A 20,562-nucleotide genomic window follows, 5' to 3' on the forward strand; every position below is an offset into this window, starting at 1 on the left:
CCTGGTGTAAAGTGCTGATGAGATCCCTGGTGTGAGGTGCTGATGAGATCCCCTGGTGTGAGGTGCTGAGGAGATCCCCTGGTGTGAAGTGCTGAGGAGATAACCTGGTATGAAGTGCTGAGGAGATCCCCTGCCGTGAAGTGCTGAGGAGATGACCTGGTGTGAAGTGCTGAGGAGATTCCCTGGTGTGAAGTGCTGATGAGATCCCTGGTGTGAGGAGATCCCCTGATGTGAAGTGCTGCGGAGATCCCCTGGACCTAGTGTGAGGTGCTGAGGAAATCCCCTGGTGTATGGTTTCCCTACACCTGCTATTATCTCTCAGCACAGTCTGTCCCCTGCAGCAGCCGCGCTCTGCCCGCGCACGAAATCGCTATTGTCATTGTCACCACTGAGCACCGGTTACGACACGAGAGGCGGGAAAAATAAACGCGCCTTTTTTGATATTGCAGAAGGAAGCGTCCCGTTTAGGTGAGTCTCGTCTTTCTGCTATAAAGAATGTATATAACTATATATTGACCTTTGTCTGTGCTGCGTACTCAGTCATGTGGCGTCCTTGCAGTGCGGTGACCTCAGAGTGAGGTGACACTTGTGTTGTGCCTTTGTAGTGAGACAGGAGGAGGGGAATGGTAGGAAACTGGCACTGGGTAGCAGCATAATTACTAGCAGGGAGCGGGAACTGCTGGGAATCCTGGGATTAGGAGAGGGTATATAGACAAGCACTGAACAGAGGCAGGATAGAATTGGTAGGGGAGTGAGAACCTGGTGAAAGCAGATTAGAATGGCATAGAGGGGGCACTGAGTACAAAAAGGCAGGAATGGCATGGAGTGGGCACTGGGTATAGGCAGGTGGGAATGGCATGGAGAGTGCACTGAGCACAAGAACTTCAAGAAGGCAGGAATGGCATGGAGTGGGCACTGGATAGAGGCAGGTGGGAATATCTGGGAGCAGGTACTGGAGTAGGGGTGAATAGCATGGAGTGGGCACTGGGTAGAGGCAGGTGAAAATGGCATGGAGAGGGTACTGAGAACAAGAACTTCAAGAAGGCAGGAATGAAATGGGCACTGGATAGAGGCCGGTGGGAATATCTGGGAACAGGTACTGGGTAGATGCAGACGGGAATGACATGGAGCAGGCACTGAGTAGAGGCAGGATGGAAATGGCATGGGGCGGGCACTGAGTAGAGGCAGGCAGGAATGGCATGAAGCGGGCACTGGTGATTAGAGTCAGGCAGGAATGAAATGGAGAGGGCACTGAGTAGAGCCAGGTAGGAATGGCATTGAGCGGGCACTGAGTAAAGCCAGGTAGGAATGGCATGGAGCAGGCACTGAGTAGAAGCAAGGGGGAATGGGATGAGCAGGCACTGAGTAGAGGCAGGGGGATAAGCATGGAGTGGGCACGGAGTAGAGACACACAGGAATGGCTTGAAGCAGGCACTGAGTAGAGGCACGCAGGAGTGACATGGAGTGGACACTGAGTAGAGGCAGGTGAGAATGGCATGGAGCAAGCGCAGATTAGAGTCAGACAGGAATGGCATGGAGTCGGCACTGGGTAGAGGAAGGTGGGAGTGACATGGAGCAAGCGCTGATTAGAGGCAGACAGGAATGGCATGGAGCGGGCACTGAGTAGAGGCAGGCAGGAATGGCATGGAGCAGGCACTGAGTAGAGGCAGGAAGGAATGGCATGGAGTAGGCATTGAGTAGAGGCAGGATGGTAATGACATGGAACGGGCACTTAGTAGAGGCAGACAGAAATGGCATGGAGTGGGCACTGAGTAGAGGCAGGTGAGAATGGCATGGAGCAGGCACAAGTAGAGGCAGACATGAATGGCATGGAGTGGGCACCGAGTAGAGGCAGGTGAGAATGGCATGGAGCAAGCGCGGATTAGAGTCGGACAGGAATGGCATGGAGTCGGCACTGGGTAGAGGAAGGTGGGAGTGACATGGAGCAAGCGCTGATTAGAGGCAGACAGGAATGGCATGGAGCGGGCACTGAGTAGAGGCAGGCAGGAATGGCATGGAGCAGGCACTGAGTAGAGGCAGGCAGGAATGGCATGGAGTAGGCATTGAGTAGAGGCAGGATGGTAAGGACATGGAACGGGCACTTAGTAGAGGCAGACAGAAATGGAGTGGGCACTGAGTAGAGGCAGGTGAGAATGGCATGGAGCAGGCACAAGTAGAGGCAGACAGGAATGGCATGGAGTGGGCACCGAGTAGAGGCAGGTGAGAATGGCATGGAGCAAGCGCGGATTAGAGGCAGACAGGAATGGCATGGAGCGGGCACTGAGTAGAGGCAGGCAGGAATGGCATGGAGTAGGCATTGAGTAGAGGCAGGATGGTAATGACATGGAACGGGCACTTAGTAGAGGCAGACAGAAATGGCATGGAGTGGGCACTGAGTAGAGGCAGGTGAGAATGGCATGGAGCGGGCACAAGTAGAGGCAGACAGGAATGGCATGGAGTGGGCACCGAGTAGAGGCAGGTGAGAATGGCATGGAGCAAGCGCGGATTAGAGGCAGACAGGAATGGCATGGAGAAGGTACTGAGTAGAGGCAGACAGGAATATCATGGAGCGGGCACTGGGTAGAGGCAGACAGGATTGGCATGGGGTGGGAACTGGGTAGAGGCAGGCAGGAATGACATGGAGCGGGCACTTGGTAGAGGCAGACAGGAATGGCATGGAGTGGGAACTGGGTAGAGGCAGGCAGGAATGACATGGAGAAGGTACTGAGTAGAGGCAGACTGGAATGGCATGGAGTGGGCACTGGGTAGAGGCAGACAGGAATGGCATGGAGCGGGCACTGGGTAGAGGCAGACAGGAATGGCATGGAGTGGGAACTGGGTAGAGGCAGGATGGGAATGACATGGAGCGGGCACTGATTAGAGGCAGACAAGAATGAGGTGGAAACTGGGTAGAGGCAGGATGGGAATGACATGGAGTGGGCACTGACTAGAGGCATTTGAGAATGGCATGTAGCGGGCACTGGGTAGAGGCAGGTGAGGATGGCAAGGAACAAGTGCGGATTAGAGGCAAACAGGAGTGGCATGGAGTGGGCGCTGGATAGAGGCAGGATGGGAATAAGAGGGAGTAGACACTGTTTATAGGCAGGCTGAGATTGATAGGGAGTGAGCCCTGGGTAGTGGCAGAATGGGAATGGTAGAGGGACAGGGTAGAGTCAGGATGAGAATAACAGGCATTAGGCACTGGTTGTTATTGTTTGTATTTATATAGCATCATCTTTAGTGGGGCTGTACAAAGCAAAATACAGACAAGACAGAGGGTACCACACTAAGTGCAAGCACAGTAAAGTTGGAGGCAATGTGGTAATGGCTGGCTGCAAGTACTAGGTAGAAGCAAGGTGGTACAAACATTGGGTAGAGGCAGAATGGTAGGGACCCGGGAAAATTAAATGGAATGGGCATTAGTTGGAGGCATGATGAAAAAGGCAGAGTGGGAAAGATGTAGGATGGGCATGGTAGGAAATCTGCACTTGGAACGGACAGGATGGAAGGGCCAAAGAGCGGTAACCTTGTGGAGGAAGAAAAGAATGGCATAGAGCAGGCAACTGGGTAGAGATAGGAAGGGAGTGGCAGGTAGCAGCCAGGTGTAGTGTTGAGGCAGGATGAGAATCGCAATAGATGAGTACTGGGCAAAGGCAATTAGAAGTAGCAGATAGCAGACAGACATAGGTCAGAGGTAGGGTGAGAATGGTAAGAGACAGGCATAGGTATGGGCAGGATGAAAATGGCAGGTATAGCCACTCACACTGAGAATAGCACTGGAAATGAGGGAATAGCAGGTAGCAGCCAGGCATAGGATAGAGGTAGGATGAAAATGGGGAGAGACTGCACTGGGTATGGGCAGGATGAGAATGGCAGGGAACTGCCAGGAGTAGGATAGAGATGGGGAGAGACTGCACTGAGTGTGGGCAGGATGATAATGGGGAGAGACTGCACTGAGTGTGGGCAGGATGAGAATGGGGAGAGACTGGCACTGGGTATGGGCAGGATAGGAGTAGCAGTCAGGTGTAGGATAAAGGCAGAATGAGAATGGGAAGAGACTGGCACTAGGTATGGGCAGTATGAGAATGGCATGTAGCAGACAGGATGAGAATGGGAGGAGACTGGCACTGGGTATGGGCAGGATGAGAATGGGGAGAGACTGGTACTGGGTATGGGCAGGATGGGAATGGCAGGTAGCAGCCAGGATAGAGGCAGGATGAGGATGGAAGGAGACTGGCACTAGGATGGAGGCAGGATGAGAATGGGAAGAGACTGGTACTAGGTATGGGCAGGATAGGAGTAGCAGTCAGGTGTACGTTAGAGTCAGGATGGAAATGGGAAGAGACTGGCACTGGGTAGGGGCAGGATGAGAATGGCAGGCAGCAGCCAGGAGTAGGATAGAGGCAGGGTGAGAATGGGCAGACTGGCACTGGGTAGGGGCAGGGTGAGAATAGCAGGCAGCAGTCAGTAGTATAGAGGTAGGGTGAAAATGGGGAGAGGCTGGCACTGGGTATGGGTAGGATGAGAATGGCAGGCAGCAGCCAGGAGTAGGATAGAGGCAGGGTGAGAATGGGGAGAGACTGGCAGTGGGTATGGGCAGGGTGAGAATAGCAGGCAGCAGCCAGGAGTAGGATAGAGGCAGTGTGAGAATGGGGAGAGACTGGCACTGGGTATGGGCAGGGTGAGAATAGCAGGCAGCAGCCAGGAGTAGGATAGAGGCAGGGTGAGAATGGGGAGAGACTGGCAGCAAGATGAGAACGGCAGGCAGCTGCCAAAAGTAGGATAGAGGCAGTGTGAGAATGGGGAGAGACTGGCACTGAGTATGGGCAGGGTGAGAATAGCAGGCAGCAGCCAGGAGTAGGATAGAGGCAGGGTGAGACTGGGGAGAGACTGGCACTGGGTATTAAGATGAGAATGGCAGGCAGCAGCCAGGAGTAGGATAGAGGCAGTGTGAGAATGGGGAGAGACTGGCACTGGGTATGAGCAAGATGAGAATGGCAGGCAGCAGCCAGGAGCAGGATAGAGGCAGGGTGAGAATGGGGAGAGACTGGCACTGGGTATGAGCAAGATGAGAATGGCAGGCAGCAGCCAGGAGTAGGATAGAGGCAGTGTGAGAATGGGGAGAGACTGGCACTGGGTATGGGCTGGGTGAGAATAGCAGGCGCACTTGAGAAAGGGCCTCTGCCCGAAACGTTGTGCTTTTTAGTGTGCTGTAACACCGCTATATAAAAATAAATATTTCGCTGTATTACACTCCTGGAGGGTCGAGTCCTTGTGGATTGTTGTTGTCTTATGAGAATAGCAGGCGGCAGCCAGGAGTAGGATAGAGGCAGGGTGAAAATGGGGAGAGACTGGCACTGGGTATGGGCAGGGTGAGAATAGCAGGCAGCAGTCAGTAGTATAGAGGCAGGGTGAAAATGGGGAGCGGCTGGCACTGGGTATGGGCAGGGTGAGAATAGCAGGCAGCAGTCAGTAGTATAGAGGCAGGGTGAAAATGGGGAGCGGCTGGCACTGGGTATGGGCAGGGTGAGAATAGCAGGTAACAGCCAAGGATATGATAGGGGCAAAATGAGAATGGGAGGAGACTGGTGCTTGTGGTGAAATTTTTTGCAACTTTATCAGATTTTGCAACCGGTTGCATTTATTTATAGGTATAGCTATCAGAAAGTGCAACCTAACCATTGACTTTAACCTATCTGTATCAGAAAATGCAACCCAACCAAACCCTATTCTCACACAGAACCCTCCCCTCTTGCTCAACCAATAACAATCCACCCTCTTGCTCAACTAATAAAAATCCCCCCTCTTGCTCAACTAATAACCCCCCCCCCCCCCCAGGGAACAATCCCCCCCCTCCCCCAGGGAACAATCCCCCCCTCTTGCTCAACTAATAACCCCCCCTGGAGGGAACAATCCCCCCTCTTGCTCAACTAATAACCACCCCTGGAGGGAACAATCCCCCCTCTTCCTCAACTAATACCCCCCTGAGGGAACAATCCCCCCTCTTGCTCAACTAATAACCCCCCCTGTTGGGAACAATCCCCCTTCTAGCTCAATGGGATCTGTGGTTGCAAAAAATTACAGGCGTGTTAACAGAGAGGAGCCATGCCTACACAGTCATACACTGTCCTCTATGGCAAGTTGCAAAATATGATGGGTAGCAAAATTTTTCACTACACTAGTGCACCTTTGCACATGCTCAGTAGCATTTGTATGCTATTCTGTCGGGTATGCTAAAATGTTGGCACACCGGCACTGGGTATGAGCAAGATGAGAATGGCAGGTAGCAGCCTGGCGTAGGATAGAGGCAGGGTGAGAATGGGGAGAGACTGGCACTGGGTAGGGGCAGGATGAGAATGGCAGGTAGCAGCCTGGCGTAGGATAGAGGCAAGGTGAGAATGGGGAGAGACTGGCACTGGGTAGGGGCAGGATGAGAATGGCAGGCAGCAGCCAGGAGTAGGATAGAGGCAAGGTGAGAATGGGGAGAGACTGGCACTGGGTAGGGGCAGGATGAGAATGGCAGGTAGCAGTCAGGATAGAGGCAGAAGGGGAACTGGGTAAGGGCAGGGTAGAAGTAGCAATCAGGTGTAGAATAGAGGCAGGATGAGAATGGGGAGACTGGCACTGGGTAGAGGCAGGATGAAAGTGATAGAGGGCGGTACTGAGTCGAAGCTGAGCTGCAGCAATGACGTCACATGGCCGATGTTTCCTCGGTGTGGTGTAAATTACGCCGACGTATGCAGATTACGCGGAGCCGCAGGGGGTTAAACAGAAACAGAGTGAAGAAGTGAAACTGTCCCACGTCACGGCAAGCATCGAGCGCCCCCTGCAGGTTGGCAGCTGCTGTTCTCTGCGGTGAAGGACACGGGCAGCTTGCTGAAACAATCAGCGGCCATGTAGTCAGACGTTGCCAGGGGACAGATGACTCACACTGGCACAGGGTATATACTCATACTCCATATATGCGTAACGGTGGGCGTGTTCCTGGGCGGTGTGAGGAGGACGTCAGGTTTTACACGTGCCTGTAATCCACGTTTCTGTGTTCGGGCTGGCACTGGCAGGGATGACTGAACGGACTGCTGAAAGATAAGGGGATACAGGTTAGTACCAGTGAGTGAAGACTGGTCCGCTTACTTCTGCTGCTTCCATTCCTTTCTCTCTATTACCATTGAATCCATGTAATTTCCACTCTGCATGGCGCCCTGTATCCCACTGAGTGCTGCCCCCCAAGGAGAGGGGAGGGAGGTTATTGTGTTTTGGGTTAACCTTTGCTTGCTTGACACAATAATTGTTGTCCACAGAAACTGTAGCCAAAGCAGGTTTACTCTTCTTGTGTGTCGTGTCATGAAAATCCACCATAAGTTATTGATTGATCTCATCTAGAAAGTCTGCCCCAAACTTACGTACACACATCCTATAATTGTCTCTTGGCGGGGAAACAATCCTTCAGAAGACTAATAAGGCAATGATGAGGCTAGCGATGTGTCCTTGCTATGGAGGGGGCAGAGGGAAGACGATCAGCACACAATGGAGCGGTTTCTATCAGTGTGTGTGGGGGGGGGGGAAGGTGTGTTAACTTACCTGGAGCTTCTACCAGCCCCCTGCAGTCGCCCGGAGCCCATGCTGCCACTGAGCGATGCTCCAGTCCCCCACAGCACTCCTCTTTCAGCTGGACGACTTAGTGAGTCAGCGGTCACTGTCCACACACGGCTCTGCTCCCTCTCGTCGCTGGGAGCGTTCTGTACATCCTGTACTGTGCAGGGTGTTCTTGTGCGCGAGAGCACGTTTAGGAGGCGCATGAACAGGTGCCGTGCTTCCAGATGAAAGAGGTGTGCTGTAGGTGACAGGAACATTGTGAAATGATGACGTGGGGACAGCTGCAGGGGGGCTGGTAGAGGTTTCAGGTAAGTTAAACTGTGGGGGTGTTTTTATTTGCTTTTGGTTCTCTTTAAAGAATCATTCTTAACCCTTGTATACACATGAGACTAATGTCGTCTGGTGGGGACCAGGGAACAATCTCTTAGGTAATCATTTGTGGACAAGGCTGTACAGACACGTCTCAAGCCTGAAGGCTAGTGACGTGTGTTTTGTCACTATGCCGGGTGGCTAATGTGCAGAGTGCGACGGAGGGGCCAAAAGTAATGAAGTTACTTTATGGGAAATCCTAAACAGGTCCATACTACTACTGTGCAGATGTGAGCCATATGCGCTTTCTGTCTCAGCTTTTTCCACGGAAGCCTGAGTGAATCCATGCTACTGCATAGGTGCAGTGTAGCCGTGCTTGTTCTCATATAGCAGTGCAGCCGCAAGCTTCATGAGGACACATCGGCTGAAATGGTGTGGTGAAGGGAGATGGAACTGTGTCTGTAGGATCCTGAGGCTTCTGAGGTAAGTATCTAGCTTTTACCTTTGTAAACATTACAGGTTTGCTTTAACCCTCCTGGCCGTCAATTAAAACCGCCAGGGCGCAGCGCAGAACTATTTTTTTATTTTTTTTTTAAATCATGTAGCTAGCCTAGCGCTAGCTACATGACAGGCGCTGTGCAGCGGCATCCCCCCACCCTCTTCGATCGCCTCCGGTGATCAAGCCCGTCCGGAAATCCCGTTCTGAATGGCGACGGGCGGGATAACGTCATCGACGTCGTGACGTCAAAGGGAGTCCCGATCCACCCCTCAGCGCTGCCTGGCACTGATTGGTCAGGCAGCGCATGGGGTCTGGTGGGGGCGGCGCGGCGGGTAGCAATCGGGCAGTGCACGCATCTAGCAAAGTGCTAGATGCGTGTACCAAAAAAAAAAATTATGCAAATCGGCCAAGCAGGGCCTGAGAAATCCTCCTGCGCGGCATAGCCTGAGCTCAGCTCGGGCTTACTGCCAGGAAGGTTAAGGTTGGCCACGCACTATAGGTGCCACCAGTAAAGTTTCCCCATAGGTTAGCTAGGTAGGTGCCGCCAGTATAGGTAGCCAGTATAGTTGCCCCCAGTATAGATTAGTTAGGTAGGTGTCTCCAGTATTGGTAGCCAGTATAGTTGCCACAAGTAAAGGTTAGCTAGGTAAGTGCCACCAGTATAGTTACCCCCAGTATAGGTTAGCTAAGTAGGTGCCTCCAGTGTAGGTAGCCAGGCAGCATAGATGTAGCGGCGGGGGAGAGCAGGCATAGTAACAACTTACCTTCTGGGATGACACTGGCAGCTTTCCTCTTCTTCCTCTCCCAGCCAACTATCGCATTAGTACCAGTGCCCCCTGTGGTGACATGCAGTTACGTCATCACAGGGGGCGCTGTTACGAACACGACTGACACCTGGGAGAGGAAGAAGCTGCGGGGGATCCCGGAAGGTGAGTTGCGGTTAAATTATACGCGTGGAATGCCGCCTTCGCGATTACGTAATTGTCGTGCCCCACATCTAAATTTTGAATTTTAAACGATATACCATGCAGCCCTACACTATACACTCTTGATTGTACAGATTTACAAAATCTAAAAAAGAAAGGTGACTATACACGAATCTGCTGAAATTTGATGCCCCAAACTGCAGGCCTGGCCGAACACTAGATCAATTTTTGGACAAAATATAACAAATTGGTCGATTGCACTGGATTGAAGATATTGATTGGTAACGGGCCAGGAGTGGCGGCAGATTGACGGCCCATTGTGTGGCACTGTGTTGAACAGTACAACGCTTGCGGTTCAATGGATATTTAATGGATCTAATGCTGAAATCTATTTAAATTCTTTGCCTAGTGTGTGCAAGGATTCAATCCCTCTCTGATTCGATCTGAACCAAGATCGATCTTTTAGGAGAATCTAGTGCCCATCTATAAGTGTGTGGGAACCTTAAAGAGACTCTGTAATTAAAAAAAGTTCCCCTGGGGGTACTCGCCTCGGTAGCGGGAAGCCTCTTAATCCTATTGAGGCTTCTCCCATCCTCCTCCATCCCACGGTGGTCTCGCTGCAGCCCACTGAATGCACAGCCAACAATTTGTCAGGCTGTGCAATATTTACATTTCCCTGTTCCAGTGGGGGCGCTGTTGCGGCTCTTCGCTTGGAAATAGTTGGAAATAGCCGATCTTAGTCGGGTGCGCTTTACTGTGCAGGAGCCGAGAGCCGCTACTGCACCTGCACTTGAGCCGGGAAGGATAAATATTTACATGCCCGCTGTTCAGTGAGCTGTAGCGAGACCACTGTGGGACACAGGGGTACCCTCGATAGGATCCAGAGTCTTCCCCCTCCAGAGGTGAGTACCCCCAGGGTAATTTTTTTATGTTACAGATCCTCTTTAAAGTGTACCTGAGACAACCCATATGGCAACACTTATATTCACCAGGGTCTTACTCCAGCCCTATGTTCTCTGTTGCCTCCCTTGCCGTCTTCCCCAGCACCTCCGTTCATTTATAATCTGCTCTGGTAAAAGGGCCCCAGTCATGTCAGTTGGGCTGCATTGTGTGCTCCTGTCGCTGAGTGCGTTCTGGAGTGCAATGGGGTGGCGCGGCCGGGCCAGGCATGCGCACTGCACCTGTACTGATGTGACCGGAGCCCTTTTACTGGTGAAGATTGTAAATGAATGGAGCGGTCAGGGAGGTGGAGTATAAATGCTGGCATAGGGGTCATCTCAGGTGGCCAATGGACTAAAAATACTGATTTTTTGATAAGCTCTTATGCTTTATAAAAGTGGTAAGGTTGAACAAACACGATTGTATGGTGTGTGATGTGGCTTAAAGTGCCTATTAACAATGTAATTTCCCGAACGACTTTATGATACGATCATAGTTATCGATCCGAAACGATTGCTTGGGCCCACCAACAGAGTGGAAAATCATAAGCAATACGATCAGACAAATACAAACAATTTGAAACGGGCCAATCAATAGAATGATCATTTATCGTCAGTTGGCATCATTAATGGTATCCGATCGATCGTATGGTCAATCACGCAGAGATTGTACTGTTAATGGGCTTTTTAAAGCCAAATACACACATACTATATTGATTGGCTAATTTTACCACCTACATGTAGTATGAGAGTTTACCTATACAATCTGTTCAAGTTAATTAAGATCTGTTGACCCTCATCATACATGGAAGAGGTAAAATTGGGCTTTAAGACCAACGACCAATGGATGATCAGGGAAGTCTACTGAGCTGAGCAGGGTGGATGTTTTGTGCCTGTGTCACGAAAATCTTAAAATTTAAGATACATGTAAACATATACAAATAAGAAGTACGGTTCTTCCAGAGTAAAATGAGCCTTAAAGGGATACTGTAGGGGGTTGGGGGAAAATGAGCTGAACTTACCCGGGGCTTCTAATGGTCCCCCGCAGACATCCTGTGTTGGCGCAGCCACTCACTGATGCTCCGGCCCCACCTCCAGTTCACTTCTGGAATTTCTGACTTTAAAGTCAGAAAACCATGCGCCTGCGTTGCCGTGTCCTCGCTCCCGCCGATGTCACCAGGAGTGTATAGCAGAAGCCCGTATGGTCTGTGTCTGCGCAGTATGCTCCTGGTGCCATCAGCAGGATCGAGGACACGGCAACGCAGGCGGAGTGGTTTTCTGACTTTAAAGTCAGAAATTCCAGAAGTGAACCGGAGGCGGGGACGGAGCATCGGGAAGTGGCTGCACCAACACAGGATGTCTGCGGGGGACCATTAGAAGCCCCGGGTAAGTTCAGCTCATTTTACCCCGACCCCCCTACAGTATCCCTTTAAGTTACTTTTCTCCTATGTTGCTGTCACTTACAGTAAGTAGTAGAAATCTGACATTGCTGACAGATTTTGGACTAGCCCATTTTCTCACGGGGGGTTCTCAAGGTTTTCTTTATTTTTAAAAGCACTTAGTGAATGGCAGTTGCCAAAACGGTGTGCAGCGAGCAGGGGGTCTGGCCAGCATCTTTGTATAAATCTTTTTCTGGGAATGTCTTTATAAAAAATAAATGTCATGCTGAGAATCCCCCATGAAGAGATGGACTAACCCAAAACCTGTCGGTAATGTCAGATCTCTACTATCTAGTGTGAAGGTGCATACACACATCAGACTATAGTCTTTGGAAAATGAAAGATCACAGACCAATCTTACCACCCTTCATGTAGTATGAGAGCCATACCTACACAGTCTATTCTAAGGCCACATACAGACATCAGACCATAGTCTTTGGAAAATGAAAGATCACAGACCAATCTTACCACCCTTCCTGTAGTAGAATCTAGTGCCCATCTATAAGTGTGTGGGAACCTTAAAGAGACTCTGTAATTAAAAAAAGTTCCCCTGGGGGTACTCGCCTCGGTAGCGGGAAGCCTCTTAATCCTATTGAGGCTTCTCCCATCCTCCTCCATCCCACGGTGGTCTCGCTGCAGCCCACTGAATGCACAGCCAACAATTTGTCAGGCTGTGCAATATTTACATTTCCCTGTTCCAGTGGGGGCGCTGTTGCGGCTCTTCGCTTGGAAATAGTTGGAAATAGCCGATCTTAGTCGGGTGCGCTTTACTGCGCAGGAGCCGAGAGCCGCTACTGCACCTGCACTTGAGCCGGGAAGGATAAATATTTACATGCCCGCTGTTCAGTGAGCTGTAGCGAGACCACTGTGGGACACAGGGGTACCCTCGATAGGATCCAGAGTCTTCCCCCTCCAGAGGTGAGTACCCCCAGGGTAATTTTTTTATGTTACAGATCCTCTTTAAAGTGTACCTGAGACAACCCATATGGCAACACTTATATTCACCAGGGTCTTACTCCAGCCCTATGTTCTCTGTTGCCTCCCTTGCCGTCTTCCCCAGCACCTCCGTTCATTTATAATCTGCTCTGGTAAAAGGGCCCCAGTCATGTCAGTTGGGCTGCATTGTGTGCTCCTGTCGCTGAGTGCGTTCTGGAGTGCAATGGGGTGGCGCGGCCGGGCCAGGCATGCGCACTGCACCTGTACTGATGTGACCGGAGCCCTTTTACTGGTGAAGATTGTAAATGAATGGAGCGGTCAGGGAGGTGGAGTATACATGCTGGCATAGGGGTCATCTCAGGTGGCCAATGGACTAAAAATACTGATTTTTTGATAAGCTCTTATGCTTTATAAAAGTGGTAAGGTTGAACAAACACGATTGTATGGTGTGTGATGTGGCTTAAAGTGCCTATTAACAATGTAATTTCCCGAACGACTTTATGATACGATCATAGTTATCGATCCGAAACGATTGCTTGGGCCCACCAACAGAGTGGAAAATCATAAGCAATACGATCAGACAAATACAAACAATTTGAAACGGGCCAATCAATAGAATGATCATTTATCGTCAGTTGGCATCATTAACGGTATCCGATCGATCGTATGGTCAATCACGCAGAGATTGTACTGTTAATGGGCTTTTTAAAGCCAAATACACACATACTATATTGATTGGCTAATTTTACCACCTACATGTAGTATGAGAGTTTACCTATACAATCTGTTCAAGTTAATTAAGATCTGTTGACCCTCATCATACATGGAAGAGGTAAAATTGGGCTTTAAGACCAACGACCAATGGATGATCAGGGAAGTCTACTGAGCTGAGCAGGGTGGATGTTTTGTGCCTGTGTCACGAAAATCTTAAAATTTAAGATACATGTAAACATATACAAATAAGAAGTACGGTTCTTCCAGAGTAAAATGAGCCTTAAAGGGATACTGTAGGGGGTCGGGGGAAAATGAGCTGAACTTACCCGGGGCTTCTAATGGTCCCCCGCAGACATCCTGTGTTGGCGCAGCCACTCACTGATGCTCCGGCCCCACCTCCAGTTCACTTCTGGAATTTCTGACTTTAAAGTCAGAAAACCATGCGCCTGCGTTGCCGTGTCCTCGCTCCCGCCGATGTCACCAGGAGTGTATAGCAGAAGCCCGTATGGTCTGTGTCTGCGCAGTATGCTCCTGGTGCCATCAGCAGGATCGAGGACACGGCAAGGCAGGCGGAGTGGTTTTCTGACTTTAAAGTCAGAAATTCCAGAAGTGAACCGGAGGCGGGGCCGGAGCATCGGGAAGTGGCTGCACCAACACAGGATGTCTGCGGGGGACCATTAGAAGCCCCGGGTAAGTTCAGCTCATTTTACCCCGACCCCCCTACAGTATCCCTTTAAGTTACTTTTCTCCTATGTTGCTGTCACTTACAGTAAGTAGTAGAAATCTGACATTGCTGACAGATTTTGGACTAGCCCATTTTCTCACGGGGGGTTCTCAAGGTTTTCTTTATTTTTAAAAGCACTTAGTGAATGGCAGTTGCCAAAACGGTGTGCAGCGAGCAGGGGGTCTGGCCAGCATCTTTGTATAAATCTTTTTCTGGGAATGTCTTTATAAAAAATAAATGTCATGCTGAGAATCCCCCATGAAGAGATGGACTAACCCAAAACCTGTCGGTAATGTCAGATCTCTACTATCTAGTGTGAAGGTGCATACACACATCAGACTATAGTCTTTGGAAAATGAAAGATCACAGACCAATCTTACCACCCTTCATGTAGTATGAGAGCCATACCTACACAGTCTATTCTAAGGCCACATACAGACATCAGACCATAGTCTTTGGAAAATGAAAGATCACAGACCAATCTTACCACCCTTCCTGTAGTATAAGAGCCATACTCTACACAGTCTTTTCTATGGAGCTGAACTCCATATCAGAAAAAAATCATTGCAAGATGCTGCACACACAGATGCTGTACAGACACAAAAGATCAGTATCTGCAAAAGATCTGTTCCTGCCAAAAATCCATTCCTGCAAATTGCAATGATAGTATATGAGATCTGCAGATCATCATACACACATGATTTAACTGACATTCATCTGCAGATCAGATCCACCAGGATGGATTTTCAGATCTGCAGATGAATGTCAGTTAAATCATGTGTGTATGATGATCTGCAGATCTCATAGACTATCATTGCAATTTGCAGGAATGGATTTTTGGCAGGAACAGATCTTTTGCAGATACTGATCTTTTGTGTCTGTACAGCATCTGTGTGTGCAGCATCTTGCAATGATTTTTTTCTGATGTGGAGTTCAGCTCCATAGAAAAGACTGTGTAGAGTATGGCTCTTATACTACAGGAAGGGTGGTAAGATTGGTCTGTGATCTTTCATTTTCCAAAGACTATGGTCTGATGTCTGTATGTGGCCTAAGGAGCTGAACTCCCCATCAGAAAAAAAATCTTTGCAAGATGCTGCACACAAACATGCTGTACACACTCAAAAGATCTGTTCCTGCCAAAAATCCTTTCCTGCAAATTGCAATGATAGTCTATGAGATCTGCAGATTATCATACACACATGATTTAACTGACATTCATCTGCAGATCAGATCCACCAGGATGGATTTTCAGATCTGCTGATGATTGCTTGATCTGCAGATGAATGTCAGTTAAATCATGTGTGTATGATGATCTGCAGATCTCATAGACTATCGTTGCAATTTGCAGGAATGGATTTTTGGCAGGAACAGATCTTTTGCAGATACTGATCTTTTGTGTCTGTACAGCATCTGTGTGTGCAGCTTCTAGCAAAGATTTTTTTCTGATGTGGAGTTCAGCTCCATAGAAAAGACTGTGTAGAGTATGGCTCTCATACTACATGAAGGGTGGTAAGATTGGTCTGTGATCTTTCATTTTCCAAAGACTATAGTCTGATGTGTGTATGAGCCTTTAGGCTGGTTTCACAGTGGGACGTTAAAGTCCCACGTTACAGCAGCCAGTAACGCAGCCCGCACTGTAAAATCAATGTTGCTGTTTACAGTAACACGTTGTGTTACATTGTAACGCAGCACATTAAAAACAAAGTGCTGCATGCTGTACGTTATACTGGGCTAAGCCACGTTAGACTGTTTGCACATGCTCAGTAATGTTGGAGGAGGAGGTCTCTCCTCCTCCTCAGCTGCCAGCCACATGGCTAATTAATATTCACTGCACTGCAGAGACTCCTGGTGGGACTGTAGTGTTGTCCGAATCATAAACGAATCGTTCATTTGATCCAGATCTTTTTTATGAGTCGAATCATCTGGATCATCACAATGAAAGATTCGGTTCACAGTGGATGTCTGTCTGGAAGAAACAGGAACATACAGAATGTACAGTGCAGGGAAAGTCCTGTCCTGCTAGTCATTTCACCCAGTCTGCTTCCCTAGAAAAATGATTCAAATGATTCGGTTCAAAGATCCGGATCTTTTCAATGATCCGATTCAAATGATCCGAATCCTTAAAAAGATCCGGACTTCCTATCACTAACCTGGAGCGGCTGCTTTGAGAGCTGCATAACGCAGCTCAATCTGACGTCCAACTTCAACACCCCCATACGTTGTGTTAGGGGCACGTTATGCGACCATAACGTCCCCTAAAACGCAACGTCTTGGTGTGTAAGTAGCCTAAAGTGAACCTAAAGCCACGGGAAAAAAAATTAGATGAACTCACCTGGGGCTTCCCTCAGCCCCCTGCAGCCGATCGGTGCCCTCGCAGCTCCGCTCCGATGCTTCTGCACCCGCCGGCAAACACTTCCGGTTTGGCCGTCACCGGCCAACAGGCATGGGAACGCGAGTGATTGTTCGCGTTCCCAGCCTGTATATCGCCCCCTATGCTGCTATTGCGGCCTCCTGGCCGGTGACGGCCAAACCGGAAGTGTTTGCCGGCGGGTGCAGAAGTATCGGAGCGGAGCTGCGAGGGCACCGCTCCGCACCGATCATTTTTTTCCCGTGGCTTTAGGTTCACTTTAAGTGACAGCAACATAGGAGAAAAGTACATTATGGCTCATTTTACTCAGGAAGAAATGTGCTTCTTATTTGTATGTGTTTTACATTTTAAGGTTTTCGCAACAGTTGCTCTTTAACTACCTGCGGACCGAGCAAGTATAAATCTACGGCGGGCAGGGTGCGCTGCGGTCCTGACCGGACGTAAGCTCTACGTCCCATTGACCCCGCGCCCCCGCTCATCCCCATCGCTCGGTCCGCTCTGCCCCCGCCGCAATGTGATGCCCTGCCGCCTCTATGACGGCAGAGCACTGTGAGCCGGGCAGGAGCCGTTTTCATTAGCTACTGGCCCTGTCATTCATGTAAGCCGTTCCCATTGGCTTACATGGAGTGACAGGGTCAGGAGCCAATAAAAGCGGCTCCTGACCGGCGCACAGCGCTCTGCCGTCATAGCGACGGCAGAGAGAGCAGCCTGCGGGGGACAGAGCGGCGTGTCCGGCGGGAGCGATGGTAACTTGCGGCGATTCGTCGCTGGACCAGCACCCTCTGGTCCTTAAGGGGGCAGAGGGTGCTGGTCCAGAAAGGGTTAAGGGACAGTTAATGTTTTGGTATTTGGTTAAAAAGATTTTGTTGTGGTGGCAACGAATCTATTGATAGGATAGCTAAGCATCTGTACTGACAGATACGACACAATCTGTTTCTGATGCTAACAGAAGCATGAATTATCATCCAAATGAATGGTTGTATCATTTGTCTCCAACAACCTCTGCACAAGTCTGTATGTAGCTGCCATATCTCCTGAAGATAGGATTGGCTTTGTAATGATCTGACTCTCTCAGTAAACCTGCTTCATTCAGTTCTAGACTTGACAGAAGCCGTCTATATACTTGGTATGCATTCCTCACTTTACAGTCTGCCTATTAATAGTCACTGAAGCAATTTCTTTCTCCATGCAAGTGTTTATCATTTTCTTTTCGCATTTCCATCTGTAATTATCCTTTCAGTGTGTGCTTCGTTTCTATTTTCGCCTGCACCCTTCAGATTTTTTTGGCGGTGTTTGCTGTTTTATACTTTACTGGCGGTAAGCTTGCTTCAGAACAAAATGAAGCTCTTTTCAGCCCTTGTGTTACTGGAAAAGGAGCCAGGATGCCCATGTTATACACTGGCTTTTGTACTAATGCAGAGGCCATTGAGTGTTCTGGGTGTTCACATCAAGCAGGTTAGCAGTCACAGATCCTAGTTAACCCTCTGGGCAATACAATTATATCGTCCAGGAGGGGGCGCAGCACTATTTTTTAAAAATTTGTATTTTTTAAATAATGTAGCGAGCCCTGGGCTCGCTACATGATAGCTGCAGCGCAGCGGCATCCCCCCACCCACTCCGATCGCCTTCGGCGATCAGAGTAAGCAGGAAATCCCGTTCAGAACGGGATTTCATGCTGGGCTTCCCCGGTCACCATGGCGACGGGGCGGGATGACGTCACCAACGTCATGGACGTCGTGACGTCGGAGGGAATTCCGATCCACCCCTCAGCGCTGCCTGGCACTGATTGGCCAGGCTGCGCAAGGGGTCGGGGAGGGGGGGGCGGCACGGCGGGTAGAGGCGAGCGGCAGGGATCGGAAGTTACACGCAGCTAGCAAAGTGCTAGCTGCGTGTAACAAAAAAAAAATTATGCAAATCGGCCCACCAGGGCCTGAGAACTCCTCCTACGCGACATACCCCGAGCTCAGCTCGGGATTATCGCCCGGGATTATCGCCCAGGAGGTTAAAGAGACCCGGAGGCGCGTATTTTAAATCTTAAGAGATCACAGAGGCATGTCCTGTGCATAATGACATGCCTCTGTGTCTCTGTATTGCCACCTCTAGTCCCCCCCCCCCCTGGTCTGCTGTGCCCCCCTGAAAAAAGCGCCCGGCTAGCGACAATCTGCTTATCCCTAGCCCTGTATTTATTTGCAGGCTGTCAGTCTATCAGCGCTCCCCCGCCCTTGTCCCCGTCTCCGTGAGCTTCCTCCAATCTAAAGTTAAGCCACGACCCATGAAGTACCTCCCAGGTCACGGCTCAACTTCCGATTGGAGGAGTGGGAATAGAGGCGGGGGAGCGCTGATAGACTGACAGCCTGCAGATAAATACAGGGCTAGTGACAAGCAGATTGTCGCTAGCTGGGCGCTTTTTTCAGGGTGCACAGCAGACCCCGGGGGGACTAGAGGCGGCAATACAGAGACCCAGAGGCATGTTATTATGCACAGGACATGCCTCTGTGTTCTCTAAAGATTTAAAATTCCTGCCTCGGGTTCTCTTTAAAGTGGCCATACATCTAGCGATTTTGCAGCCGATCGAACATCTAATTCAGAACAAGCATGCCTGATTGACGATTCAACTGATTTCGGGCTAAAATTGGTCAAATGTATCAATCGAGCAAGCTGGAAAATCTCAGGCCGACCAGTTGGGTGCGCAGCGGTAATGGTCTGCGATATTGGGACGAGCGATGAACGCCGCTGACCCCCCCCCCCCCATGTTAATGTGCCCCTGCATTAAAATCTCTCACCTGTTTGGCTGCCGTAAGTGCAGCTGCTCTGTCCTCTGCATATTCGGGTCCCTGGAGCATGTGGGATGTCACGTACCATGTGCTATGAGCGGCAGCCACTTGGGAGGAAGAAGGAGCAGCTGGACTCACGGCAGCCAGATAGGGGAGAGATTTCAATACACTGGCACCAGGAGGCGCATCAGAAATTGGCCTGCGATGTATGGGCAGCCAGCAGATCTCTCTCTCTCTGATCACATTCGATCAGAGAGAGATCCGTCTCTTGGTTTATCTGCCCATACATCGCTAGAAGTGTGCCGGAACTTTAAAATCCTGGTGGGCCAGAGCACTTACCCCCCAAACTCTTCCTGCTTGTTGTCTTCAGGGTCCCTACTGTTCTCTGAAGGTGTTTTTGTTCACAGCGTTCTGGAAGTTCACCTGCCTGTGATCAATCACATCTAAACTGGGCATGTACGAGTTCTTAACAGCACATGCCCAGTGAAAGAAATGTCTCGTGCACTTCCTTGTACTGGGAATGCACGGTTTGGAACTCGCTCATGCACAGCCACGGGCACTTCCTGCGGAGAGGATTTGACTAATGGGCCAGTCATATTAAAAAGGAACAGAACAGGCACAGTGAGGGACTCAAAAGAGAACAAGCAGCAGGAATAGTTTGTGCAGCAAATCCTTTAACTCATTATGTCTTTCTGTTTGCTTCAGGTTGGGTTGTTTGAATTGTTTCCATTGTTCCACTTTAAAAGAATCTGTAATTTAAGGTGTATCTGAGATGAGCAATAAAAACATTATCCATACCTGGGGCTTTCTCCACCCCTTCTTCAGGCTAATCGGTCCCTCACCACCCTCTTCCGCCTCCTGGATCTTCCGGTAGAAGCCCTGGTATCTCCGCAAGTTGTGGCCAGTTAGAGCAGACGCGCCACGTGCGCTCCCCTGTCGCATACGCCGAATGCCCCAGCTTGCGGAGATAATGGGGCTTCTACTAGACTATTCGGGAGACAGAGGAGGACAGTGAGGGACCGACTAGCCTGGAGGAAACACCAGGTATTTATAATTTTTTTTCTTATCGCTCATCTCTTTTAAAAAAAAGGAAAAAAAAAAAAAAGATACTTACCTTGGGAGGGGGAAGATTAATGAGGCTCCCCAGTCCTCCTCAGCCATCCAGATCCAGTGCTGGCACCCCTGAACATTCCAAAATAATAATAATGACATTGGCAGGGTTGTATAGTCGGTACAAAAATCATTCGACTCATCACTTTATGAAACCTCCAACTCCAGGTACCCAAAAATTGCTCCAACTCCTTAGTCTAAAGGGGCCCATACACTCAGCCGATTTTTG

General features: G+C 49.8%; 1 protein-coding gene across 3 annotated transcripts in view; it reads left to right on the plus strand.

Annotated features, from left to right (window-relative positions):
• The first annotated feature begins 450 nt into the window (after nucleotides 1-450).
• Nucleotides 451-20,562, plus strand: part of SLC29A2 (solute carrier family 29 member 2) — a 107,915-nt gene continuing 87,803 nt past the window's right edge. The window contains exon 1 of one of the 3 annotated variants that reach the window (XM_068261237.1): nucleotides 451-468. Coding sequence is in view for 1 of the 3 variants with exons in the window: in XM_068261234.1 (XP_068117335.1) it covers nucleotides 6,922-6,941 (20 nt within the window). In the remaining 2 variants the exon portion in view is untranslated. Of the gene's footprint in view, nucleotides 469-6,782; nucleotides 7,101-20,562 lie in introns of those variants that run through there. The other 2 variants (XM_068261234.1, XM_068261236.1) reach the window with 2 other exon arrangements.

The sequence above is a fragment of the Hyperolius riggenbachi genome, chromosome 11 (assembly GCF_040937935.1).
Source record: "Hyperolius riggenbachi isolate aHypRig1 chromosome 11, aHypRig1.pri, whole genome shotgun sequence".
Lineage (NCBI taxonomy): Eukaryota > Metazoa > Chordata > Amphibia > Anura > Hyperoliidae > Hyperolius > Hyperolius riggenbachi.